Source organism: Myodes glareolus, chromosome 9 (genome assembly GCF_982192425.1).
Source record: "Myodes glareolus chromosome 9, mMyoGla1.1, whole genome shotgun sequence".
Taxonomy (NCBI): Eukaryota; Metazoa; Chordata; class Mammalia; order Rodentia; family Cricetidae; genus Myodes; species Myodes glareolus.
The window spans coordinates 103,844,807-103,872,000 of NC_142034.1; the positions used below are offsets into that span (position 1 = coordinate 103,844,807).

The following is a 27,194-nucleotide window of genomic DNA, read 5'->3' on the forward strand; positions in this document are numbered from 1 at the left end:
CAACAAAAACCCCCAAACCAAATACTCAACCCACTACTGACCAGACTCATGTGCTCCATGATAAAATGAGGGTATAGGTTGCTGAACTCAACAGAATTCTAAATTTTATCATTCTAAATCCAGATGTGAAGCTAGTTTTAATGTTTTCCCAGTTTACATGCTTTAAAGTGGGACAGACTTTTACTGCAGAATACACTTCAAGGCATTTACCCAAAACAATGAACACCATCTTAGCCCATCATACAGCCTAAAACCAGTGCTGCATCCCAGCCTACATCATGCCCTTGCCTCTGACTCTCAGAATGTCAGTTACGTGAAGCCAAATGCAGACCTAAGGGTTCCCTCTTTAGAGTTTAGTCACAGTGAGAACAATTCAAGAAATTGCCACCTAAAAATGCTTTACAAAATTGCCATATACAATTTCATTTTTAGAAAACTGACTGTAATTGTTTATAATTTAGGAGAAAGTCTTACCTCGCTTGGACTCAGCCACTGAAAATGAATTTAAAGAAGAACAGAAGAAATCTTCCAAGGTCGAGGTCAGAGGTGGATAAAACTCTGTAAAGGAGGGCTCACGAGCATACCTTGCACCAATGGGCAAGGTTTCAAGCAGAGACGTTGATGTTCTAAAGGGCAAGCTAGGAGCCACACTGGCTGTTGGGAGGGATCCTCTGCCCAGGGTGGAAGGCTGAAGAGAAGAAATGAAGAGATTCATGAACCTCTCTCAATGGCTTAGCTTCCTGGTTTTAGCACCAGCATATCAACACAGACCCCAAACAGAGAGCTGTGCTGCACAAAAGGGCGGGCTTGCATCAAATGGAAATGGAAGGAAGTCCACTACAGCAATCTTAGAGCAGTTCTGTACAAACCCTTTGCTCTGGCCACCATGTCAGGGTGGACTGAATCCTCTAAAATCCAGTTCACAATTAAAAGACTGAGTCTTGGTGGAGACTTTTTTTTTCTGGTTTTTTGTTTGTTTGTTTGTTTGTTTGTAGACAGGCTGTGGTGTAACAGTCCCAGCTGTCCTGGAACTTGCTTTGGAGACCAGGCTGACCTCAAACTCACTATGTTACCATAGATGACCTTGAACTTCTGATCCTCCTGCTTCTACTTCCCAAATGGTAGGATTACAGGTGTGTGTAACCATGCAGTGTTGAGGATGTAACCCAGGCCCTCATGTATGCTAGCAAGTCATGAGCTACACTCTTAACCCTGAACTCACATATTTATTTATTTTATATTTATTTTTAAATTTTTTAAAATTTGCTTAAAAGGGGGGATGGGGCAGCAAAATGGCTCAGAAGTTAAGGCACTTGCTGTCAACACAAACATCACGACTTTGATCCCAGGATTCTCATGGTGGAAGAGAAGGACCAATTCTTGCAAGCTGTCCTTTTACCTCCCCCACTCACCCACACATGTACACAAATAAGTGTAAAAGGACAGAAATCATGTGTGTGGTAAATGCATGTGTGGTATGTGTGGAGGCCAGGTTGATATTAGAAAGTTCTCAATTGCCTTACCTTATTCTGAGACAGGGCATCTTCTCCCAGGCAAGAGCTCATTGTCTCAGCTAGGCTGGCTGGCCAGCAAGTCCCTGCACTCCCTAGCTGCAGGTTACAGCAGGTAATACCACGCCTCCCTTTCATGTGTGTGCCAGGGACCCTAATTCCGGTCCTCAAGCTTGCACACCAAGTGCTTTACCCACTGAGTCAACTTAAAAAAAAAGATTCAATTTTTTAAAAAGAGATTATTTATTTATATGTGTGAATGTTTTGCCTGCCAGAAGAGTCATCAGGTCTTTTGAACTGGAGGTACAGGCATTTGTGAGCCACCATGTCGGTGCTAGGAAGCAAGCCTGGGTCCTCTGGAAGAGCAGTCAGTAATCTTAACTGCTGAGTCATCTCTCCAGCCCCAAGGTTTAATATTTTTAAGGCAAATAACTTGTATGTATGTATGTATGTATGTATGCATGTATGTGTGTGTGTGTGTATGTGTGTGTGTGTGTGTATGCGTGCTATGTGTGTGCAGTATCTGCAGAGGCCAGGGAGGGCAACAGATGCCCTGGAATTGATGTTATAAATAGCTGGAAGCTGTCCTGTGGGTGCTAGGACTCAAACCTGGGTCCATGACTCCAGGTCGTGCGTATGTGTGTGTACATGTATACACATATATACACCCAAATATGTATTGTGCTACTATGTACATATCACCTGATACACACACACATTTAGTGAGTGAGTGAAAGAGAGAGTTTTGAGAAAGGGTCACATTATGTATATCTAGCTGGACTGGAACTACCAATATAGACCAGGTTAGCCTGAAACTCACAGAGATCTTCCTGCTTCTGCCTTACAAGTCTTGGGATTAAAAGCATGTGTCCCCATGCCTGGCAAAGATTTATCTTTTTAATTGTGTGAGTATGTGTGTGGGAGCAGGAGGAGGGGTCCTGAATATATACATGAAGCCAGAAATCAAAGCTTAACCTTCGATGTCATTCCTGAGGCTCTCCCTACCTTGAGGCTATGCTAGCTGGCCAATGAGTCCCAATGTGCTGTGTCCACTTCTGCAGCTCTAGGATTAGAGCCTTTTTACACTGGCACTGGGATCAAACTAGGGTCCTTATGCTTTTACGGTAAACACTTTGCTCACTGAGCCATCTCCGGGGCTCCAGCGCCTATTCTCTATGAGACTGTAATGCTAACCTTTGCACTCCAGAAACACTCATCAACTTCTAGACAGCAATGACCATGCTATCCAGTTATCTGTTATCTCCTCAAAAGAAGCAAAGAAAATGTCAAGGTAAGAAAGTCAAAGTGAACCCCAGAAGCAATACAAATTATCTACCACATTGCATTATACTTTAAACAGGAGGAACTATGCCCTTGAGAAGAGAAAGAAGGGTTGAAGAGATGGTTTAGAGGATAAAGGGCTTGCCTTGTAAGCATGAGAACATGAGTTCAACGTCTGGAACCGCTGTTAAAAGTATAAAAATAGCCGGGTGGTGGTGATGGCACAAGCCTTTAATCCCAGCATTAGGGAGGCAGAGACAGGCGGATTTCTGTGAATTCAAGGCCAGTCTGGTCTACAGAGTGAGTTCCAGGACAGGCTCAAAAAGCTACACTTTTGAGAAACCCTGTCTCAAAAAAAAAAAAAAAGTATAAAAATAAATGAAAATTTTAAAAGAAAGAGAAGAAACTAAACCAAGCAGGAGAGATGGCTCAGCAGTTAAGATCACTTCTCTTCCAAAGACTTGAGTTCTGTTTCCATATGGGTGGCTTGCAATTGCCTGTAACTCCAACAATACAGGATCTGATACCCTCTTCTGGTTTCCACAGGAACAGGTTTCCACATGTTACAAACACGTCTCACGTATACATGTGCACGTGCACACATATATACCACCACCCACACTTTTTAAAAAGGGAATTAAATAGGAAACTAAACAGTGAAACTCACCATGACAGCATCATTTGTTTCTGGGGCAGAATCAAGGAGATCATCTATGTCATCCCCAAGGACAATGTCTCCATCATCTACAAAGGTGTCTGGCAGCATAAAGGGGATCTTCCCTCCATTTGCAAACACTGTGGATGGCAGTGGGCTCTCATCCACTTGCAAAACAGAAGTTACAGGCATAACAGGAACTGAGGCCAGCTCACTCCCAATGTCATGAGGAAAACTGGACATAGGAAGGGAGACAACTGGAAGTGCTTCTTGCCTTGGGGTTAATAAATCTGCAATATACATAGAAATTTACTCACTCCAAGCCACTGTATTTACAAAACAGGAGTGTTAATGGCCAGTAACAGACAGTATGCAGGCTAGGTGAAAATAAGAAAGCAGTCAGTCTCGCTTCCATCCCACAGCACTCACACTTGACAATACTATATAACAAACACACTCCAAAACTGGAAAACTGCAGGCATATTTCAGAGGATTAAGATGACAAGTGAAAACGTACCTGGCTCAATATCTTCCACAGAATCGTTCACAGCCTGGAAATTAAGCCAAGAGTGATCATGTTTTCAGGATTCTAAACTCTAAAGCAGCCAGTAAAACTTGCCTTAGAAGACTGATGTAGACTTGCAAAGACATTTAACTAAGATACGAGAAATCAAAAGAACATTCAAACCACTTATCTCCTACTCTTTTTGTTATTTTGAAACAGGATCTCATTATGTAGCCCTGGTTGGCCTAGAACTCACAGAGATCCAGCTGCCTCTGCCTCCCAAGTGCTGGGATTAAAAGGTATACACCACCATGCCTTGCTTCTTCTCTTGAAACAAACTCTTGTAGCCCAGGATAGTCTTAATCTCAGGATATAGCTAAGGATGACCTTAAACTTCCAGTCCCCCTGCCTCCCTATCTGGGATTACCAGGCATCATCAGACCTTCTGGTCCCCCTGCCTCCCTATCTGGGATTACCAGGCATCATCAGACAGGGCTTTATTTTCTTTTGAAGACAGATCTATGTTGTCCTTGTTCACCTTACACTCTTGGGATCACAAGAGTGCACTTCTAGCAGACATGCATTTCTCAAAGGATATTTAGATGAGTACAGGGACTAATCCAATCACTGTCCACCAGCCCCTCACAATGACTAGTGCCATCCCAACAACCGTTAAGACTTGAAAGTTTTAAAAAAGAGAGAGAGACACAGTTTTCTCTGTAGTGCTGACTGGTCTGGCATTCTATGTAGACCAGGTTGGTCTTGAACTCACAGGGATCCTCCTGCCTCTGCCTTCTGAAACCTGAGACAAACAAATCTATTAGCCATTCCTGAGAAGTTTTTTCTTAATTAGATTTATTCATTTCAATGTTATCTGTGTTCTGCTTGTGGTGTGTAGGTATGTATACCACATGAGTGCTTGGTATCCTGGAAGGTCACAAGATAACATCAGGACACCCTGGAAGTGCAGTTACTGATATGGGAACCACTGTATGGGCGCCGGGAGCCACCTGGGTCCTGGTCCTCTGAAGAGCACCAAGTGCTCCTGTCTTTTTTTCTGTGGCTAATTTCCTTTTTAAACCCTAATGTCTCTCAAAACTAGTATCTGGCTTTGATCTATGATTTTCAAAGAAAACTGAGCAACTGTTAACATCCTGTCACATGCTCCAGTGGCCTGCGGGAAAGCTGGCTCAGATTAAAGTACAGTACTTGAATTGTTTTGTTCTCTAAAGTGACAGGAAGAAAAAAAAATTAAATAAAAATTAAAAAACAAAAAGTGACAGGAAGCCATGGCCAGTTTCATGTCTGAGGCATCACAGAAACACACACTAAACTACAAAAGCACAGCTGCTAAGCCTGCCGGCCCTCCTTTTCTCAGAAGCACGATTCTTGCAGAGATAATAACCCTACCTTGGTAGCCCCATCTCCTGGAACTGGCTTCAATGAGAGCTGAAATAAAATGAAAATGCAATTTCAAAACAGAACTGACTCAAGATTATAAAACCAAATGAAAAAGCCCTGAGAGAAGTCTGACTTACCTCAGCTCTAACATATGCTTTCCTTATTTTAAATCCCAATTTCTGAGCTAATTCTTGAGTTAGTTTTATTACATGTTCATCCTAAAAAAAAAAAAAAAAAAGCCAACATTCATGAATGTATCTGCACTGAACAAGCAAACAGGGCTGTGATGTTTCCCAGCTAGAAACTGGTTTATTGGGTATATTGGGTATCACACTGGACTAGAGCAGGCTGACGGCTGCAGGAAATCCTGATTCTTTCACATGCCATTTCTCCATACAAGAGCAGTAAAATATTTAATGCAAACCAATGAGCTGAAGAGTCCATTACATACCTGAGGCACTGCTAAGGAGCACTTAGCTACAGCATCATAGGCCTCTTTGTAGCGCCCTAAGTCACTCAAAGCCTTAGATTTCCGATACAGAGCCTTGCAGTTACTGGCATTAATACTGAGGACAGCATTACAATCTTCCAAAACTTTATCATGGAAACCCTGGTGGGAAAGGCCGAAAGAGAAAGCCAGAGTCACACAATTAATACCTCATTCTGATGCCTGTTTCAGACATGAGAACAAATGTGTGACTACATTCTATGACTCTCAACTTAAATTCAAAGTTCACAATGTTATTTTTCATTTCCGTAATTTTGTTAGGATGTTCCACATAAATAAAAGTGGGAAATTATCATGAATATCTATGTACTTCCTATCCTGTATCAGACAAATATGAGTACTTGGTCAGAGAGCCCTATGTCTCCAAGGAAAAAAGCTTCTGGGACTCCAGTGTCATAATCTACCCCATTTCCCTCACTACCAGCACTGCTTTTTAAATCCATTAAAGAAAGATGTCAAATGTGGAGGCTGGGGAGAGGGACCGCAGTTAAGAGTACTGGCACCCTTCTAGAGGACTCAGGTTCAATTCCCAATGTCCACATGGAGGCTCACAATTGCCTATAATTCCAATCTCAGGGGATCTGACATCCTCCTCTGTCTACACAGGCACCATGCAAACATGGCAGTGCACAGACATAGGCAAAACACTCAAACACATATACACATGGTACACGTACATGCATGCTGGTAAAACATAAAACAAAATAAATCTAAAAAATACATTTTTAAAGTCATGTGGGGGGTTAGTGAGATGTCTCACCAGGTAACCATGATGACCCAAAGCTGCCCTCTGACTGCTACACTCTCATTCTCTCTGTTCTATAATAAACAAAGTGGGTGACTACAGTAATGATAGTGTGATCTGTATGTATGAATGTATGTATGTATATAAAATGTGTATACGTATACACACACATTTTTTGTTTCTTTTTTTTAGGCAAGGTTTTACTGTGTAACCCTGGCTGGCCTCAAGCTCACAGAGATCCACCTGCCTCTTCCTCCCAAATACTGGGATCAAAGGTGTGCGCCACCACTGCTCAGCAGTGTGCTTGGAAAGAGGCTGGGGGGAGCTCAACGGGGGAGTGCTTGCCTAGCATGTGCAGGCCCTATATTCCAATCTCAGCCGTGTAAGGAATAAAACAAAACTTCTTATTTAAAAAAACGGGGGGGGGGGGGGGGGGCTAAAGAGATGGCTCAGCGGTTAAGAGGACTGACTGCTCTTCCAGAGGTCCTGAGTTCAATTCCCAGCACCCACATGGTGGCTCACAACCATCTATAGTGGGACCTGATGCTCTCTTCTGTCATAAAGGTGTACATGCAGATAGAGCACTAATATACATAAAATAAATCTTTTTTTGATTTTTGAGACAGGGTTTCTCTGTAGTTTTTGGTGCCTGTGCTGGAACTAGCTCTTGTAGACCAGGCTGGACTCGAACTCACAGAGATCCGTCTGCCTCTGCCTCCCAAGTGCTGGGATTAAAGGCGTGCACCACCACCACCCGGCCTTACATAAAATAAATCTTAAAAAAAAGTCAACAGCGATAAAAATACTATAAATTTATCTTGCAAGAGATTGCTCTTGGCTGGAAGTCCTCCAAGACTACAGAGATATAGCAACTATTCTCTGTAAAAAGAAAATTTAAAAATAGAAGAAAAAAAAGGGATTGCCCATGCTTACACTAAAAACAAATGTTCTTTCCCTGATCTAAACACTATATAGTGCACACACATCACTGAACACCACATGACACCCACAAACTTCCACTGCTGACATGTCAATTTTAAAAGTAAAATGTAAGTAGCTCTCAAATAGCTTATTAACCAGGGACATATTACAGAAAGCAACATTAGCCACCCATGAGTACAAATGTACAGTGCTAGAGGGCCAAGTGCAGCTCAGGGGTACAAGCCTAGTATCGTGCTATGGTCTTAAAAGCATAGGGGCTAGGCTCCACACCTAGGCCAGGGCAAAACTTAGGAAAATAGCTTCTTATTAATATATTACAGCACTGAAGAAAATGCTCTAGAATTAATTTGAAAACTTCCAACTCACCATATTAGAATAGCAGGCAATACGATTTATATGAAGTTTTTCAATGATTTCTTTAGGAATTAAAATTTCTTCAGACTTTGCATAATCAGCTATACTCAAAGCTTCCGAGTACTGACTTAGAGAGCTACTCCAATCACATTCCCGGTAAGTATCATTTCCTTCATTAAAAAGATTTCTCACGAGAGCATGCAAATACACCTAAAAAGAGAAAATTACTTCTTGAAGCCAGAACAAGGTAAGACAGAAGTAAATATCATGTTTATGCCTAAAACCTCAGAGAGCACTGCTGTAGGAAAGCCTGTCACTGTTGCCTTGCTAGGAAGTTCATCTTGCCTATGTCTGCAAGAAAAAATACACTCTCCCTATCAGAAAAAACAGGGTCAAAATTACTTTTTAAGTGTACTGTATGCATCTCTGATTCTGTGCAGGTAATAGACACTTGGCGCAAGTCCTCTGTCAAAAGAGTACATTTTACATTTATGGCTTCAAATTTGTTGCCATCCTCCTGCCTCTGCTTCTCAAGAGCTGAGATTACAGGTATGAGCCACCACACCCAGCTTTGGTTTAATTCTTTGACTTTCTTTTAAGTCTTTCTGATAAGGCAATAGTAACAAACACTTTCATGAGCTGCTATGCAGCACACTAGGGAGCGTGTGCATGTAGGTATGTACACACGCACAGTACCCTTTAGTATTTTCATGTCTTTACCAAAACAGTCAAACCTTTCCACATTTTTAACAGATCATTTTACATTTCATCTTTAAAAACATTTTGTCCCTTGTGGGCACTAGGAGGAGTAGTTCTATGCATGCCACTGTGAATGGGAGGGGTCAAAGAATTTGAGAGAGTCAGACCTCTCCTTCTGCCGTGCAGGACTCATGGAAGAAATTCAGGTCATTAGACTTGGTGCCTGGTGCCTTTCCATGCTGAGCCATCTCTCTGGCTCTGTATTTCTTCTTTTAAAAGCTATTTCCTTAGATTGTTTCCTGATCTATGGGAAGGAGATGAGGCTAAGTAATTTGCTTACTAAGTGACTATACCTATTTTTCGATATGTACAAAAAAATGCCTTCCTATTCTAAGAGGCCTTTTCTATCACAAGATCAGATAACATTTCTGGTCCTAATATGCACACATTTAAATTGCCCAAACTGGGGGCTGGAGAAATGGCTCAGTGGTTAAGGGCACTGACTGCTCTTTCAGAGGACCCGGGTTCAATTCCCAGCACCCACATGGCAGCTCACAACTGTCTGGAAACCCAGTTCCAGGGGATCTGACACTTTCACACTAATAAAATAAAAGATAAATAAATCATAAAAAAAAATAAAATGCCCAGACTGTTAAGGAACAACCAGGCATCAAGACCTGATGTGGCTTATGATGTGTCACACAACCTCTGTGGGCCCAGCTCCACATGCGTGAGAACAAAAGGATTTTCCAGATATTTCGGCCAAAGACTTAAGACTCCCCTCATGACAATAGGGAGGAAGAGGAGCTGAACACAGGGGAAGGAGGAATGTGGACCCTTGCAGACACACAGAGATGAGAAGCAATGGCCTGTGCTTGGCCAATTCAACCCAGCTCTTCCCTCCCATTCTCTAGACAACCCTCCTTCAGTGCTGTCAAGATTTATCAAGATGAAAATGATGACATCCACATTCTCTGTTCAATTCCACCCCACGTATAATTGATGAAATAGTATTGACAGAGGGCTCAAAATCCACACTAACTCAGAACACACTAACACAGGAAAGAAAATACAGGACAACTGTCTCAAAAATGTCCCAAAGGCTGTTCTATATAGAAGAGATTGGCAAGCTTTTCCTATGAATGCCAAAAAGTGAGCATTTAAAGCACTGTGGGACATTTAAGTTCTGTCCTATGTCACAAAAATGCCACAGAGAATACATAAACAAATGGCTGCAGTTGCAGTATTCTGATAAAGCTTTATTTGTGAAAGAGGGCAGCTGGTCAGGTCAGCTGTGACACACCAGGCCAGAGTTTATTAAACCCTGTTGCAGATTATAATTCTTAAATTACTGTGACTATCCACAGCTCTTCCCCAAGTCATTACCGCATATTGCTCCTGGGTCCCCGGATATGACAGTGGAGACCTGAGAAGAAGAAACAAATCCATTGTAATTACCAAGATCTACTGGAAGTCTTGTTCATTTGTTCTGAGACAGTACCCGTGATGGACATGGAACTCACTGAGATCAGCCCATCTCCACATCCCACATGCTGGGATTACAAGAATGCTGCACCCTGACAGGCTCCCTATCAGCATTACTCAGCCAGAAGTTATCTTAAACTGTGCTTTTTAGGGGCTAGAGAGATGCCTGGTAGTTAAAAGTATTTGCTGCTCTTGCAGAGGACCCTGATTTCAGTTCCCAATAACCACATGGCAGCTCAAAGATCCAATACTCTCTTCTGGCTTCTGAATGCAGAATTCCTATTACAAGTGCTAAGATATGTCTCTTCCCCAACAGGACCAGAAACCCTTCTGTCCCTGAACAAAAGCTGTCTGCCACTGATGCTGTTCCTAACAGCAAAGCCCGACAGCCAAAGCCTTCTGTGTTGCAGAAGTTCATTTCAGATGTTTAATGCTTCTTATGGAAATACATCCCAATTCTTAAGTCTAATTTGGGGGAAGGGGCTACAACAACAGGGCTGTAGCCCTAAAAATATAAAAATATTTTTTAAAAAAAGTTTAAGAATATCCAAAAGGGGGCGCATGCCTTTAATCCCAGCACATCGAAAACAGAGGGAGGCAGATCTCCAAATCCAAGGCCAGTCTGGTCTACAGAGTGAGTTGCAGGACAGCTAGGGCTACAGAGAAACCCTGTCTTGAAAAACAACAACAACAAAAATAATATCCAAAAAGAAAAGGGAAAAAAAGTACTCAAATGAAAATGTTCTTTCCAACCCAACCTGAACACTGACAGTTCCCAGTATGTTAGGGATGGGTTCATGCTTATAATCCACTACTTCTGGGATTGAAGCAGGAGGACTGCTAGGAGCTTGAGGTTTTCTTGAGCTACAGTGATTCTACTTCAAAACAGAACAACACAAGCCTGGAAAAACCCAAGAGATCTCCGATTTTCCACATGTGTGGACTTCATACATAGTACAGGGGTGGTCACTGGATAAGCACAGCAGGGGGCCATGAGGGGCCAAGTTCTTACTGGATGAACTGTAGACCTTCCTTAATGCTGTGCTGCCTTTTCCTTCTCTCCTCGGACACACTGGACATGTTACCCGCACATCCACTTGCTAATTGAGCAATCTGCAAAGAAACAAGGCACAAAATTACTGTATCTGTCAGCAATTCTGCATTCCCCACTAAACATCCAGAACTCTAAGCAGTCAGGAGGCAGAGGCAAGCAGATCTCTGTGAGTTCCAGGCCAGCCTGGTCTACAAAGGAGTTCTAGAACAGTCAAGGCTACAGAGAATACCCTGTCTTGCAAAAATAAAAAACAAACAAAAAAATTCCATGACTCTAAGCTCTCATTCAGACCACAAAACACACCCATCTCCATAATCCCTGGACACTGAGGAGCTGTCAGTCCCTTTTCTTTGGGGTCCCTCCAATGTGTCCACAGCATGCCATTTTCAGGCTGCTTAAGGACACCCTGGATGTCCCTCCTAAATGTCTCCATTCAAAGGCATCTCCCTTCCTCACACAGGTTTTGTTTTTTCCCTGTAAACCCACATGCATGAGCTGCAACAAGAACAATCTCAGCCTTGTTTAACTTCTGGAAGATCTCCAGAAATGAAAACTTTACCTCCGCCCATTACATCCGCCTGGATCAGAGGGAACCTGATATCCTAGTAAGTTAACTCTACAACAGTATGGACAGATTTCCACAGTGACTTCATGCCACTGCTACCCATCCCTCTGACCAACCTTCATTGAGAAGTTCCCAGTAACTTAAACAGAACCTCGGAGAAGTGGGTAAGAGAATTGGTTCTTCTTCCAGGACTCTTCAATCCCTAGCATGCACACTGACAGTTCCTAACCATCTGAGGCTCCGGTTCCAAGGAATCTGACACCTTTTTCTTATCTCTTCCCAGGCACTACAAGCATGTGGTACACAGACATATATGGGCAAAACACTCACACACATACAGTTTAAAATATGGATTCCCTTCCAGGTGGTGCCTTTAATCCCAGCACTCGGGAAGCAGAGAAAGGTGGATCTCTTTGAGTTCGAGGCCAGCCTGGTCTACAGAGCTACTTCCAGGACAAGCTCCAAAGCTACAGAGAAACCCTGTCTCGAAATACCAAAACAAAACAAAACAAAAAATGGATTCCCTGATCCCCACTCTAGAGTCCCAGTCTCAGCATCTGATAGCTGCTCATTTGCGCAGTGTCCTCTACTGTTGGAGCTTAGTAATCTCTCTAGCTACCAGGTGTGACGATCAAAGATATCTCCAGATATTACCAAACATCCCAGAGGGGTGGGGGGCAGAGGGGCACCCAATCACCCACACACACACCCTGGCTGAGAACTGATACCTTCAATGAACAAGGTATCTTAGCACATAATTCATGTGTTCAGAATGGAGACAGTAGGCACCCCACACCTCAAGCAGGCAGCTAAAATGTTCTAGTCCTCGACTGCTTGCCACTGTAATGTCATTTTCAGAGATATGAACTGGATACCCAAAGGCTGACTGGCATGAAGCATTTGTATTTGATACTACAAAGGTGACACTCAGAAAAGACATCTACTACTTCTTTCACATATTCCCCAGGTGTAGTGACATACACCTTTAATCACAGAGCGAATTCCAGGACACCTAGGTTATACCCTGTCTCAAAAAACTAAAAACTAAAAATAAGTGAAAATCAAATACTCCTCCATCTTATGAGAAGGGGAATCAGGAAAAGGCAGAAAGTTAACTATGGGTAGTAAGTACAAGAATTTACTTTTATGTCTTTGAAAATTTCCAGAATGAGTTTTTAAAAATCCATAACACTGAGAACTAGAAAGATGGCTCAGTGGTTAAGAGCACTGGCCGGGTAGTGCTGGCACACACCTTTAATCCCAGCACTCGGGAGGCAGAGGCAGTTTGTGGCCAGCCTGGTCTACAAAGCAAGTTCCAAGACAGGATCCAAAGCTATACAGAGAAACCCTGTCTCAAAAAATCAAAAGAAAAAAAGGTAGACAAGAAGCAGGCAAGATGGTTCATGTTGGTAATACTTGGTGCACTGGGCAGTGGTGGCACATGCCTTTAATCCTAGCACTTGGAAGAAAGAGGCAGGGAGATCCCTGTGAGGACAGTCTAGTCTACAGAGCAAGTTTCAGAACAACCAGGGCTATAGAGAGAGACCCTGTCTCTCGGGGGTGGAGGTAGAGGCTGGGTTCCTGGGTAATGATAATTGGTCAGGTTAATAGTCTTAGGATTATTTCCCTAGAAAGTGCTGGAACACTTTGAACTCTGACCTCTTACAAAGGGCACAGGGCAAAGAGTTAAAAATACAAGCATATGATTAGAAGGAAATTAAGTAGGCATGGTGGTGCACACCTGCCCTTGGGAGGCAGAAGCAGGTGGATCTTTGTGAGTTTGAGACCGATCTGGTCTACAGAAAGAGTTACAGTACAGCCAGGACTACACAGAAGAACCCTGTCTCAAAAACAAACAACAAACAAATACGTAAGTAAGTAAGTAAGTAAATAAATCCTCTTTAAAACTGAGGCCAGAGCCTCAGATGTCATAGCTTTGTCTTTCTGAGATAAAGTCTCCCTTTGTAACTCTGACTGAATTGGAACTCCAGAGGTGGACCAGGTTGGCCTTGAACTCTTGATCTTCCTGCTTCCATCTCCTAGATGCTGGAGGAATTACGTGCCCCGCTCAAAAGATTGTTTGGTTGTCATCCTAGAGAACTGAACCAAGGCCCTCACATACCCTTGGCAGACTCTACTACTGAAATAAATCCCCCATCCCCAAATACCCACAATTTCAGTACATCAGGTTATATTTAAACACAGTGTGAGGGACTACAGAGATGGCTCAGTCATTAAGGAAGCCTACATGGCAACTCACAACTGTCTGTAACTCCAGTTCCAAGCAATCTAACACACTCTTCTGATTTCCATGGACACTAGGCACTCACATGGTAAACAGACATACATGCCAGAAAAATACTTATACACATAAAATAAATTAAATAATCTAAACAACAGTGTAATAGCATTTCAATGTTTTTTTGTTTTTATCAAAATCCTGATGAAGAATTACAAGTTTATTGTAGACATTTTCTACAATGAAGACCATGCACTACCTAGATTCTACAAATAATATTTTTCAATATTTATCACATCTGTCCATCTTTAGCAACCTAACTTTCCTAGCTTAACACCAACTCACTCTGACAAATTTAAGTCAGAAGGACAATGAAATGACTCAGTGAAATTTGCCATCACCACTAACATTGTGAGTCTGATCCCAGAAAACTAGGAAAGAACCATTCCTGCACGGTATCATCTACACGCACGCACGCACGCACGCACGCATCCCTTCTCTGAGACAGGATCTCACTGTGTAGCCCAAGATGGCCTATGTGTGTTAGGAAGAAAGACATAGTGGTTCACACCTTTAACTCGGGAGGCAGAGGCAGGCAGATCTCTGTGAGTTTGAGGCCAGCCTGGTCTACAGAGTGAGTTCCAGGACAGGCTCCAAAGCTACAGAGAAACCCTATCTCGAAAAATAAAAATAAAAAATAAAACACAGACTATACCAATCCAGCCGTTCTCTTAGGCCCTTGCTTACGGAGTCAAGCTCGTGCCAACCCCACCCAAACTATGCAGACACTGCTCCACCAGATTTAACTTAACTTAGAAAATAACTCCACCTCCCACCTCCACTTTTTTTTTAAAAGATTTTATTTTTATTATGTGTACATCATTCCTTCCATGTGTGCCCACATGCCAGAAGGTGGTGCCAGGTCTACATTATAGATGGCTGTGAGCCACCATGTGGTTGCTGGGAATTGAACTCAGGGACTCTTGAAGAGCAGTCAGTGCTCTTAACCACTAAGCCATCTCTCCAGCACCCCTCCCACCTCCACTTTTAAAGAAAACTGTTTTAGTTTATCCCTTATTTTTGGTTTGTGGTTTTATTATGTATTTACCTGTAGAGTCCCTGAGTATTACTCCACACTATGACAACTAAACCCAGCTTACTTTGCTCTTCAATCCTGTCAAAATATGGCCTCAGGTTTTTTTTGTCTGCCTGTCTGGTTGGTTTTGATTTTCTGTAGCCCCGGCTGTCCTGAAACTCACTTTGTAAATCCGACTGACCTTGAACTCAGAGATCCACCTGCCTCTGCCCCCGAGGGCTGGGACGTCCAGATGAGAATATTTTTTTCTGTATAGGGGAGAACACAAATGCAATCCCCACTGCTCAAATTATGCAGTTGCGTTTCCTGCATTTGGGGAAATAAAAAAAAAAAAAAGTCAGCACACCCCAGGTGAAAACACCTTCTTGATCATGGTAGCTCCCTGCCAGGTAAGTAAGAAACTTCTTGTAAGAAAATCTAATCACTCCTCTCACACAAAGCAAAAGCTGCACGGCCTGGTTTGTCACTCCAGGATACTTCTTCCTCACCTTCCACCATGGCCCTTACTAGCTTGTCCCTGCCTCACTGCCATTCTCTCTTCACCGCGGGAAGGTCTACCTTTACCTGGCCTTACCCAGATCTCTCCTTACTGTCCTCTAGGAGGACCTCTAGCTAAGCCCAGATGTTAAGGACTCCCAGCTAGGCCCCCCCACTTCTGATGGTTCTCTGCCTCTGACAGTTCAACTCGGGTGTCACTCAGATGTCTTAGGTTATTTACAAGGTACTATGATAGTAAAAAGGAATTCTCCTTCCCAACAACACTGTCCCATCTGCATTCCCCAGGCTCTGAGTGTACTGCCAAAGATACCCTATAGAAAACCCTTTATCTAAACCAGACCTAGTGGCACATGCCTATAATCCTAGTATCCAGGAGAAGGCAGAAAGATCAGGAACTTCAGCCATCCTTAGCTACACAGGTGAGTTCAGGACTAGCCTGGGCTACATGAAACTCTGTCTCAAAGGAAAACCAAAAACCTTCTTTGTCTCATTTGTCTCGGCTTAGGGTGCTAGTTATGAACCAGCACCTCTAGATAACAGAGCACACAGTACACATCACATGTGCACACACAAGCACAATGACTCATAACGGACAGTCAGTACTTCTGTGGGAACTCCTTCAGCCAGTAGCCTTTAAGACACAGCCCCACGTTGGGCACCAATTTGTTGGTGCACAAAAGAGTTCCACAATAGTCCTGAATGGAGTATAACAAAGATTTATTTATTTAGAGATAAACTTACAGAAAGAGTAGTAATCTGCAGTCCTCTGCATGTGCTGGGAAATGGAACCGAATCCAGGATCCAGAGGCCTGCACATACTTTTTGTCTGCATTTATAGTACATGAGACCACGCCCAAAGTGGGCCCATATCTTAAAGGCTATTTCCTGATTCGTAATAAGTAGAAAAGGTTGTTTTGTATATATTGAAACCACTGAATTTATACCATATGATACAGAATTGACTTCATTATTTATTTAGGTTCAAGATATAATCAGGAATAGGTTTTGTCCCATATACATAACACACATCTGATCCCATATAGGTCTGTCAGGTCCTCTAGCACAAGGTAATGCAGAAACTGATCAATTATTGATTGAAAATGTGCAGAAGGCTTCAGAGTTTCATTTAAAAAAATGTCAATAGCAAAGGTTTAAAAAAGAACTTTTCTATTACATGGCAGCAAGCTAAGGAGATTATAAAGAAAAGTCTTACTTGCTCTTTCTATAACCAAACACCACTACCTGCAGGGAGTAACCCAAACGGTACTCAAAGGAATGAAATCTGGCAGATGGATGTGTTCCATTTCACAGAATTTGGAAAATTAAAATATGTACACCATATCATTGACACCTATTCAGGTTTTCAATGGGCAACTGCTTTGAGTTGGGAAAAGGCTGATTCAGTAATCACATATTTACTAGAAATCATAGCCATCGTGGGTATACCTGCACAAATAAAGACAGATAATGGCCCAGCATATATCTCTAAGAAAATGAAACCGTTTTTTGTTTATTATAATATAAAGCATATTACAGGAATACTTAACAATCCTACAGGTCAGGCAGTTTAGAAAGATCAAATTGAACTATAAAGGATATGTTAAACAAAGCCCCAGAAATATACTGCATGATGCTTAGGATAGGATAACTATTGAAACATTTGGCATATGTTGTTTGATGCTGTTCATGCTGGTTGTAATTCTAATTTTTATATATTTTTGCCCCTTCTTTCCCTGGACAATACTTGATATTTGTTCTTATTGTATATAGTTTTGTATTGGGCTTAGACTCTCTTATTTAGACAAAAGGGGAAAGTGCTGTTGGAATTCCTTTAGACAATAGCCTTTAAGACATCAACCCACTTTGGGTGAGGTCTCATGTACTATAAATGCAGTTAAAAAATGTGCACGAGATTCCTGACTGCTGGATTCAGTTCCAGTTCCCAGCATACACAGTTGGATTGCTACTCTTTTTGTGAGTTTATCCCTAAATAAACAAACATTTGTTATATTCCATTCCGGACTATTATGGAACTCCTTTGTACACCAACACAGTACAGTATGTATGAAAAATAGTCTTACACCCATGGCCTTTTCCTGCTTGTAACATGTTTGTCACCAGAAGGAGAAAGGTAGAAGGTTCATGGGACTCTGCTTTCCCTTTGTGATTTCCTGTGAGTCTATAATTATTTCTGAAAATAATAACCATTTTGTGGCCAGGCAGTGGTGGTGCATGTCTTTAATCCATAACTCAGGAGGCAAAGACAGGCAGATCTCTGTGGGTTTGAGACCAGGCTGGTCTACAGAACGAGTTCCAGGACAGCAAAAGCTACACAGAGAAACCCTGTCTTGAAAGAAAATTGTGCATTTTGTTGTTGTTGTTGTTGTTGTTATGCAAACTAAGGCGATTAGCATGTTCTGCACTTGGCTTTTTCCACTAAGCACCAAATCTCAGAGCATTCTACATTTATCTCCACATACTATACACAAGGATCCATAATTAGGCTGTACTAAAACATATCCAAGTCCTGGTGTGCACACCCTGCTGTTAACAATCTTGCAAATTTACTGGCCAAAGGGCATCTCATGAATGTGTCAGCATCTTTTGTAGAATAAAGGGCATATGTGTGCCAAATAACACTATTCAAACATTTAGTAAAAACTCCATCTAGCCAGGAGGAGGTGACCTTTAATTCCAGCACTCAGAGGGCCGAGGCAAGCAGATCTCTGTGAGTTCGAGGCCAGTCTGGTCTACAGAGCTAGTTCCAGGATAGCTAGGGCTATTACCCTGTCTCGAAAAACCAAAACCAAAACAATCAAACAAACAACAATAACAAAAAACCCTCCATCCAGTCCACACCAACACATCATGGTCATTTTCTGTTTTCTTTTTCTTTTGTTTATTGGTGTTTTGCCTGTGTGTATGTCTGTGTGAGGGTGTTGGGTTTCCCTGGAACTGGAGTTACAGACAGGTGTGAGCTGCCATGTGGGTGGGTGCTGGGAGTTGAACCAGGGTACTCTAACAGCCAGTGCTCTTAACCGCTGAGCCATCTCTCCAGCCCTACTTTTTGTTTTCCTGTTTCTGTTTTTGGTTTTTTTAGACAGGGTTTCTCTGCATAGCTTTGGTGCCTGTCATGGAACTAGCTCTTGTAGACCTTAAACTCACAGAGGCCTGCCTCTGCCTCTCCAGGGCTGGATTAAAGGCGAGTGCTACCACTGCCCAGCTCATCTTTTTCCATAAACAAAATGTTAGGGCTGTTGATACTTTTATTGATTACTCTAATTGTAAATTTAATTTTTTTATGTGCATAAGTGTTTTGCCTGTATCTATGTATACTATATGCATGTTTGGTGCCCTTGGGGGTCAGAAGAGAGCATGGGATCCCTTGGACCTGGAGTTACAGACAGTTGTGAGTCACCAAGTGGATGCTGAGAACCAAATCTGGGTCCTCTACAAGGGCAACAAGTGCTCTTAACTGCTGAGGTAATTAAATTAATTAACTGGCCCTATTAACTGTAAATTCTCTTCCCAAACCTATCCAGTTCCTCAATTCAGAAATTCAAGTGTAGACATGAATTTCTACATTCATGATTCCACACCCTACCAACCCTCAAAGCCCACCAAAGACGCCATGAGAACAAGGCATGTGCAGCACATGCTCTTCACTGTCCTTTTCCCCGCCTACCTCCCACAGGACACTAAAGGGAGGCTCTTGGAATAATACAATTTAGGAGCAGAGTGTGACACACTCCTGCAATCCAAGCTATTCTGGAGACAAGAGCATCAAGAGTTCAAAGTCAGTCTGGGCTTTAAAAAAGACCACATCTCAAAAAAAACAAAACAAAACAAAGCCCCAAGTTCATTACTGTACTTTACTTCTGAGAAAGTCCATTAGTGCCTTCCCAAGACATTTAAAAGAAAACCTACTTCCTTGCTATACTAAAAGAGCCTACCTTCCCACTCCCAGCACACGGTCCTCCTCAAGGCCAAATAGGTTTTTTGTGGGTTATGAGACTGGCTTAAGTACTCTATACTTATAGACATAGTACTTGCTGCTTTCTCTGTCCACAGTGTATATTCCAGTCCTCCACAGAGCTGGTTCCTTTTCATCCTAGAGTCTTGGCTTAAATGACACATTTTGGGACCAGACCTTAACTTATCACCTTAAATTGCCACAATGCCTGTCTTGACCTCTAATTCTACTGGTCACTTAAATAGGAACTTTGTTGTCTCTTGGTCCTGACTCTATGAACATACGGAACTAGTTCACTAAATAGCTGGATGGAAGATGAACAAAGTAGCCAAGTGTAAAGAGAATATTTCACGAAAAGTCCAGAGATCAGTTACATCAGAACTCTTTAGAAATGTTTCAAAGACAAAGTAAAATGAGTTGGACCCGGTGGCACACATCTGAATCCCAGCACCAGGGAGACAGGCAGAAAAGTGGTGAGTTCCAGGCTAGTCTGGGCTACAGGAGACCCTGTCTCAAAACAAGCAATTAAAGAAATAAGCAACAGAAGGGAGGGAGCTGGGTGGTGGTGGTGCACACCTTTAATCCCAGAATTTGGGAGGCTGAGGCAGGTGGATCTCTGTGAGTTCAAGGCCAGCCTAGTCTATAAAGCAGTTGTAGGATAGCCAAGGCTACAAAGAGAAACCCAGTCTGGGGTGGAAGGTAGGGAGAGGAATCCAAACAGGAAATTACTGTTGCAAACACTCATTGCAACAAGACAGGGATTAAAGCACAAGAGTGAGAAAATACATGTGTTCACAAAAACCTACAACCACACGGGATACCCCAAGGAGCAACAGTGCATTTCCTACATCAACACATCTCCTTGGTTAGAAGAAACTGAGGGAGGGCTTTCAGCAGTACACGTCCAAACAGGAAACTCAGATAAGTAGGAATTAGTTTCATTAACCAAACTCTAATAAGCTAAAATATCCTCTTTCAGAGATCAGCTGTTTAAAAATTTGTTATCTCCTGAGGAGGGAGAAAGCATCCTGAAGTCCCATTCTTACTCCCTGTTCAATCAGCATCTGTTAAGTGACATCATTCAGTCTAGTACAAAGCCAGTATAGTGAAATTAGTACCTCTCACCTTTCACAGCATGGGGAGAAATCAGCTCCCATGAGCGGCCCAAGAGCAGTGAGGTGTTACTATAGCACACTGAGACAGAGCCAGAGGCTGACAACCTCTGCTGCCACGCTGTGCCAAGAGCTTCCCTGTAGTAAGACATCTGCTCTCAGTGCACTAAGAGACAGGTGCTGGGGGGTACAAAGATGTGACCCTGGACAGAGAACTGGCCCCAGACCACAGAGCTAGATTCTGAAGCCAGCCTGATGCCTGTGAAGTTCACTATTCTACACCAAGTGCCCCAGGCTTCTGGAGGACCAGCACCTGCCTCTGGTAGTCTAGGCTTAGACACAGGTGGACATTTCACGGAATAAACATGCTCATGCACACATACGTACACACAGACAGGCTCATGGGAATCATTTAAAGCATCTTCACTCAAGATGAGGAGCCATTCACAAGAAAACCTCCGTGGACAAGGCTTGGCCAGAACATTAGACACAAATACTTCATGTAGGGGAAGCTGGAGAGATGGCTCAGCAGTTAAGAGTGTTGGCAGCTCTTCCAGAGATCCTGAGTTCAATTTCCAGCCCAGCAACCACATGGTGGCTCACAGTCATTTAAAATGGGATAATATGTCCTCTTCTGGAATGCAGGTATACATGCAGATAGAGCACCATATACATAAAATAAAACTTTTTAAAAAATTCATGTGAAACAACTTTCTTTCCAAGACATACCAAGAGATGGACTACCAGTTGGCCCTTGTTCAAACCATTATGGAGCTGGCAAAGCTTGGATATGATCAAGATATAAGACAATAGTAGATGAAATTGTCAAATATAAATAAAAGATATTTTTAAGGGGTGCAAGAAAAAGTAGTCCAGTATTACTGTATTTTTGCTTTAAAAGTATCTGCTGATGGTGGTGGCACATGTCTTTAATCCCAGCACTCCCAAGGCAGAGGCAGGCGGATCTCTGTGAATTCAAGGCCAGCCTGGTCTACTGAGCAAGTTTCAGGACAGTCAGAGATAAACACAGAGAAATCCTGTCATGAGAGAAAAACAGAAAACTACCAAATGGTTCAAGTAATGTCCCTGAGAGCCTTTCCTGAAACAGTGTACACTAGCTGACCCTAGCTGACCCTTCACTTATCCGGCCCTGGGCAAGAGGGCAAATGCCACACCCTTCCTGCTGCAATCCAGGTAGAGAAACCCTGCTAAACAGCTTCTCCCTTCCTGAGACAGCTTCTCCCTTCCTGAAAACCAGAGGAGGCTATGTCAAACAGTACCAGGAAGGTAACTCCTTATTTGAGCTAAGTCCTCCCTTCCCCCATGGGAACTGTTCACTCTGAAACTGCCAAGAGATTTCAGATTCTGTAAACTTGGGAAGCAGCCTCCAGTCAAGCCAGGCAGCTCACAGGGAACCCTACACCTCATGTACAATCCTGGGATTATTCAACAGAAAATATTTCATTGAGATAATCTGCCTCAGTCACCACAGTCATGAGTCACCTCAGATTCTCAAGGAAGTCCTCTACTCAAGGACTGCTATTTCTTTTTTTTTTTTTTTTTTAGTAAATTTTATTAAATTATAAAAGTTTCCATTTCCGCCCCCCCTCCCAACCCCCTCCCACTCCCCCCAGGACTGCTATTTCTTGCCTTCACCAGACATGTCCCAGCAACCCTCACTCCAAAATCGTCGAGTCGTCCTCTCTTACTTGGGGAAATAGAACTTTTGCCTCTCACCATTCCACGGCCCAGAAGGTTCATTATGTTACAAAATTAACTCGACAATACATTAAACTTGTAGAACTAAAAAGCAAATTCATAAATTTCTTATTGGGACAAAACCTGGCAAGGTTGAGAGTACCTCATTTTCTTTTTTTGAATTTTTATCAGTGAAATCTCTTAGAAAGCCTTGAGAGAGTGGTGAGGCAGCTCAGCATGTGAAGTTGCTGCTATCAGCAAAGCCTAACGAACCCATTTGAGACCCAGCTTACCTGGTGGATGGTGTGTGTATGTGTGTGTGTGTGTGTGTGTGTGTGTGTGTGTCCGGACGGAGGAGGAAGGGAGAGGGAAAGGGGAAGAGGGAAAGAGACAGAAAGAGGGAGAAAGAGAGTGCACAAACAACGTTTTCTTTGCAAATACCTTGGAAGTTTGTAAATACCTTGGAAGTTTCTTTGTATGGCTCTGTTGTTTACTGTTTGAGATGAGCTCTCATTCTGCTGCCCAGGCTTCTCTGGGACTCCTGGGATCCAAGGCCTCCTCCCACTTCGCTATAACAAGTGGCTGAGACTATAGCACCCAGCTGACAGCCCACACTTGAAGATTATGGAGAAAAATGTGGGTTTGCTGGGACAAAACATACCACCCAGGTACTATCTAGAAGACAAAGCTTCCTCACATGGTGTTCTGTCTAGAAAACTCGCTCTAAAGCACTTGTGGTAATAGAGCAGAGGTGTGTTTTGTTTCCTTTTTCTTAACTACCTATTCAATAAACTATTTCCACAATTGACAGTCTAACAACTGATTTCTTCACTTACAAATGGATTCAACACACTCAAATCAGTAGATTTCAAAATCAGTCACTACTAGCAACTGCGAGGTCTTAAACTGACAATGAACATTGTTAGCAGTAGATCTGGGAAATACAGGGAAGAGGGTTGTAGGTCTGAACAAGGGAAGAGGGTTGTAGGTCTGAACAGAACGCTAACCAAAAGTCACAAGAACACAGAGCAGGGAAGAAGTGTTCCAGTTCATCTGGAGGACACTAAATCAACTGACTCTTTGCACAACACCCCTCTCTAAATATTGACAATATTCAACTTCAATAACTCAATCTGACTACCAGCTAAAGCTTACCCTGTTGGTCCAACAGAGCAGAAAGAGAAATATTTCGACAGAGAAAACTGTCCAAGCACTGGATTTAATCCACAGATGAAGAACACCACCCCAAACTTACCAGGGTGAAAAGAACCTTTTGATTCCTTGAGAACCTCTAGGAAAGGCAGCCACTTCCAGAGAATCAGGAAGAGCAGATGGCAGAGGCTCCCAGCCCCTCCCCCATTACGAAGCTCCGTTGAGCACTGTCCAATCGAAATACGATGCCAGCCGTATAAGCCATTTTAAATTACCAAATGGCCATACTGAAAAAGTAGAAAGAAATCGGCCAGAGTGGTTCACTCTAACACGGCAACAACAGGTATTACCTCAATTAACTAAGTAACACACTACTAACACACATTGATTTAAGTATAGGAGTTTACCAAGGAGATCTTTTTCGTTATTTCTACCAAATCAGACTTTAAAATTGAAACCAGAGCTAGGCGGTGGTGGTTCACGCCCTTAGTCCTAGCACTCGGGAGGCAGAAGCAGGTGATCTCTGAGCCCGAGGCCAGCCTGGTATACAGAGTGAGTTCCGGGGCACTCGAGGGGGGGAGGGGGCGGGCAGAAGTATAACTCATTTGTCTTACCGCATTCAAGTTCTGGACGGCCCCACGTCACCAGTAACCACCTTAGTGGACAGCACAGGTTTAGTTTCACCAGACTCCGTGTTAAATACTCTACACCTTTACCCTCTTTGATCCCTTAACAGCTGGGTACCCGAAAACGCCCAACCCCGGAATAAATTCACCCAATCAGAATAAATGCACCACCCCTTGGGCCCAGCCAGGACCTTCCAGCCTGACCACACCCCTGCGCTGACCACCCCTTAACCGGAAATTCCCGCTAATGGGAACTGACAGGTCTCCATTCTTTAAGGGTGGGGAAAGAAAAACCAAGAACCCCCTTGTAGTCCCGGCACCTCCGCTGAACCCCGGAAACCGGTTGCCACCCATAAGCGGGTGCGACGCGCTCAAAACCCGCTGGCAGGAACCCGACACCAGCAGGCGCGCACTCGGCAGGCATCGTGCGCGCCCCCAAACCGAGACACTTATTAACCCGGATCCCCCGCGACCACCTAAGCACGCGGAAATAACGAAATGTGAAACCACCAAAAGCGACTGCGCGGACGTCGGCCAAGCTATCCGGAGGCAGGGGCCGCAGCGCGCCCCCCGCTAGCGACCCCGGAGGATCCCCGGGCAGCCAGCTTCCGGGGCCCGCGCCCCTCCCCCGCCTGGAGTCCGTTAACGACCGCGCGTGAGCACGAGGCGGCGGCGCGCGCGCGACTAGGAAAGCGCGATCCTCCCCGCGGTCCCCACGCGTCCCATTCCCTCACCTGCGGGGCAGCACCCGGGACGCGGACTCTGGGGGACTCGGAGGCGACACCCGGACGTGCGCTCATCCGCTCTCGCTCTCACAGCCTGGCAGCTTCCCTGGGCGACCAGAGGCGGCTGCCAGCCCGCGACGCTCGGGGCGGCGCCCTCTGGCGGCGGGAGGTCTCGCGCGCCACCCCGCAAACGCCACCATTGGCTGCGCCACCAGCGTCAGACCCGGGTTGGAGGCGCCACGTCGGGGCCTCGGGGCTGCGGAAGCGGTGGCGATGGGCGGATGCCCCGGTGGCTACGCGGAAAGGGCGCCCAGTGTCCTCGGCCTCTCCCTCACAGTTTGGAGACCAGAGTGGGACTGGGAGACGACCTAGATTTTTCTGGTCACCAGGGTGTCACTCTCCCCGCAATCTGTTCCCTGCAATAACTTATTCCATGCGTCATGCTCTGCTCCCCGTCACTGTTGGCATCACCTTGAAAACAACTATATGGTCATGTCCTTTCAAATGAATGACAGACATAGGGACCCTGGGAGGTGATATAAACTTATTCAGGCGCTCGGGTGTTAGTTGAGTTCTACTCTACACGCGGTCCCTATTTGTAATCATCTTGAAAACAAGATGCACTGGATCTCAGAGACAACACTATATAGTCAGTTTCATTCTCCCTGGCCTTCAGGTCTCATCTTAGATGTCACTGTATTCACCTGTGTTTCAATGGCCAGATGCTCATAGGGGCCTGCATTGTGTCAAGGCACAGCAGAATGGGAGTGGGGACCTATAAGCCTGCAAAGAATGGAAAAACTAGAGCAGGGTGTGAGAGCACTGTTTTAAAGGGAAAGAATCTAGGAAGGATTCTGAGAAATGACACCCATTCAAAACAGGAGGGAGAGGAACCAAGATTCTGAAGCTGGACTTGCATAGCCGAGGTACAGGGAAGGAGTGTGTGTGTGTGTGTGTGTGTGTGTGTGTGTGTGTGTGTGTGTGTGCAGAAAGCTCAAAGCCAGTGAACCACTACATGAAATTTGAAGTTCCTTCTCTGAAATGGAAATTCCAGAGTCTATTTTACAGTTTTAGGAAGTTTCTTTATGCTCTTGTGCAGATAATGATATGCAGAAGAGACAAGCAGAAAGTGAAAGGAGCTGAGGATGGAGCTCAGTGGGCAAAGAGCATGCACAAAGCCTTGGGTTTGATTCCCAGCACCAAAGAAACCGGGTGTGGTAGCATGCCCTTGTAATAGCAGCAGGGGGTGAGGAGGGAGATGGGGAGTTTCAGGACTTGTTTGGCTGTGAAGCTGGGGATGCCAAGGTATAGGGCCACGGGGCCTGGGGAGGGAGGGGAGAACTGACATTAGAAAACCCTGACCTCAGGAGTCAGAAGAGAGCACAGGATCCCCTGAATCTAAAGTGATTACAAGTGATTGTGATCTCCCACCACGTGGTTGCTGTGGACAGATGGTCCTCTGGAAGAGCAATAATCACTCTTAGCTGCCAAGCTTCTGTCTGGCCCTATTCTATTTTTTTTTATTTATGTGTATGTGTGTGTCTGTATGTGTGTGCACATGTATGGGAGTGACAGTGGAGGCAAGAAGGGGTCAGAGCAATGTATAGTTGTTATGGAAAATGGTGGAAGTTCTGAGTGTGTGAAGTCCTGAGTGAATGTGTCTTGTTGAGAAGAGCTAGCCATGTCAATGACCCTTAGGCTCATCGGGAAAAAAATGACAAAACCCCTCCCCTGAGGGTGTGAGGTTCCATGTGCTGACGTTGGTAGTGTGTAGAGGTAGTGTGTGCCATAGAGCTCAACCCCCGGATAATTACAGCTTGAAGGCTGCCCGCCCACAGAGTCCCCTCATACTAAGATGAACTAAACCCACCTCCTTACTCAGCCATATGCAATGAACATGCTGACTTTCCAGGGCACTAAGGTTCCTCCATCAGAGAGCTCCGACCACCTGATCCTACCTTTCCCATGTGTCTAGGTCTTTTCTGTATTTCCTCCATTCCCCAGTAAGGTCCATCTCTGGAGACATGATGGGTGTGGTAGGCTCTGGTTCACATGGCACGGGTGTTGAAGACTGAACACAGGTCCTTTGGAAGAGCAGTAGAGCTAACAGCTGAGCCTTCTCTCCAGCCCCTCCCCCTCCATTGTTGAGTCAGGGCCTTATGCATCCCAAGTTAACATCAAACTTGCTACAAAGTCAAGGATGATCTGATCTCTCAGCCTACTGCTTCAGTCTCCCAAGTGCTGGGATTACTGGACTGCACCACCATGTCCAGTTCTTATGCCGTGCCAGCCAAATTTTATATTCTTCAGTCATTAAGATAGTCATTTTTTTCAAGAGTGATAACTTGGTGCCCTCAAAAGCTCTAAAGA

The 27,194-nt window shown here is 44.0% G+C and overlaps 1 protein-coding gene across 8 annotated transcripts in view; it reads right to left on the reverse strand.

Moving 5' to 3' along the window:
• Positions 1-24,991, reverse strand: part of Zc3h7a (zinc finger CCCH-type containing 7A) — a 41,421-nt gene extending 16,430 nt beyond the window's left edge. Inside the window, exons 1-11 of one of the 8 annotated variants that reach the window (XM_085694543.2) lie at positions 24,834-24,907; positions 15,222-15,346; positions 11,099-11,199; positions 9,988-10,027; positions 7,915-8,112; positions 5,805-5,963; positions 5,491-5,571; positions 5,363-5,401; positions 3,965-3,998; positions 3,460-3,737; positions 475-688 (exon numbers count right to left, since the gene is read on the reverse strand). In XM_085694543.2, coding sequence (XP_085550669.1) covers positions 475-688; positions 3,460-3,737; positions 3,965-3,998; positions 5,363-5,401; positions 5,491-5,571; positions 5,805-5,963; positions 7,915-8,112; positions 9,988-10,027; positions 11,099-11,166 — 1,111 coding nt within the window. In that variant the 5' untranslated portion in view covers positions 11,167-11,199; positions 15,222-15,346; positions 24,834-24,907. Of the gene's footprint in view, positions 1-474; positions 689-3,459; positions 3,738-3,964; positions 3,999-5,362; positions 5,402-5,490; positions 5,572-5,804; positions 5,964-7,914; positions 8,113-8,768; positions 8,906-9,987; positions 10,028-11,098; positions 11,200-15,221; positions 15,347-23,576; positions 23,721-24,087; positions 24,403-24,833 lie in introns of those variants that run through there. The other 7 variants (XM_048433214.3, XM_085694542.2, XM_048433213.3 and 4 more) reach the window with 7 other exon arrangements.
• Positions 24,992-27,194: the final 2,203 nt, after the last annotated feature.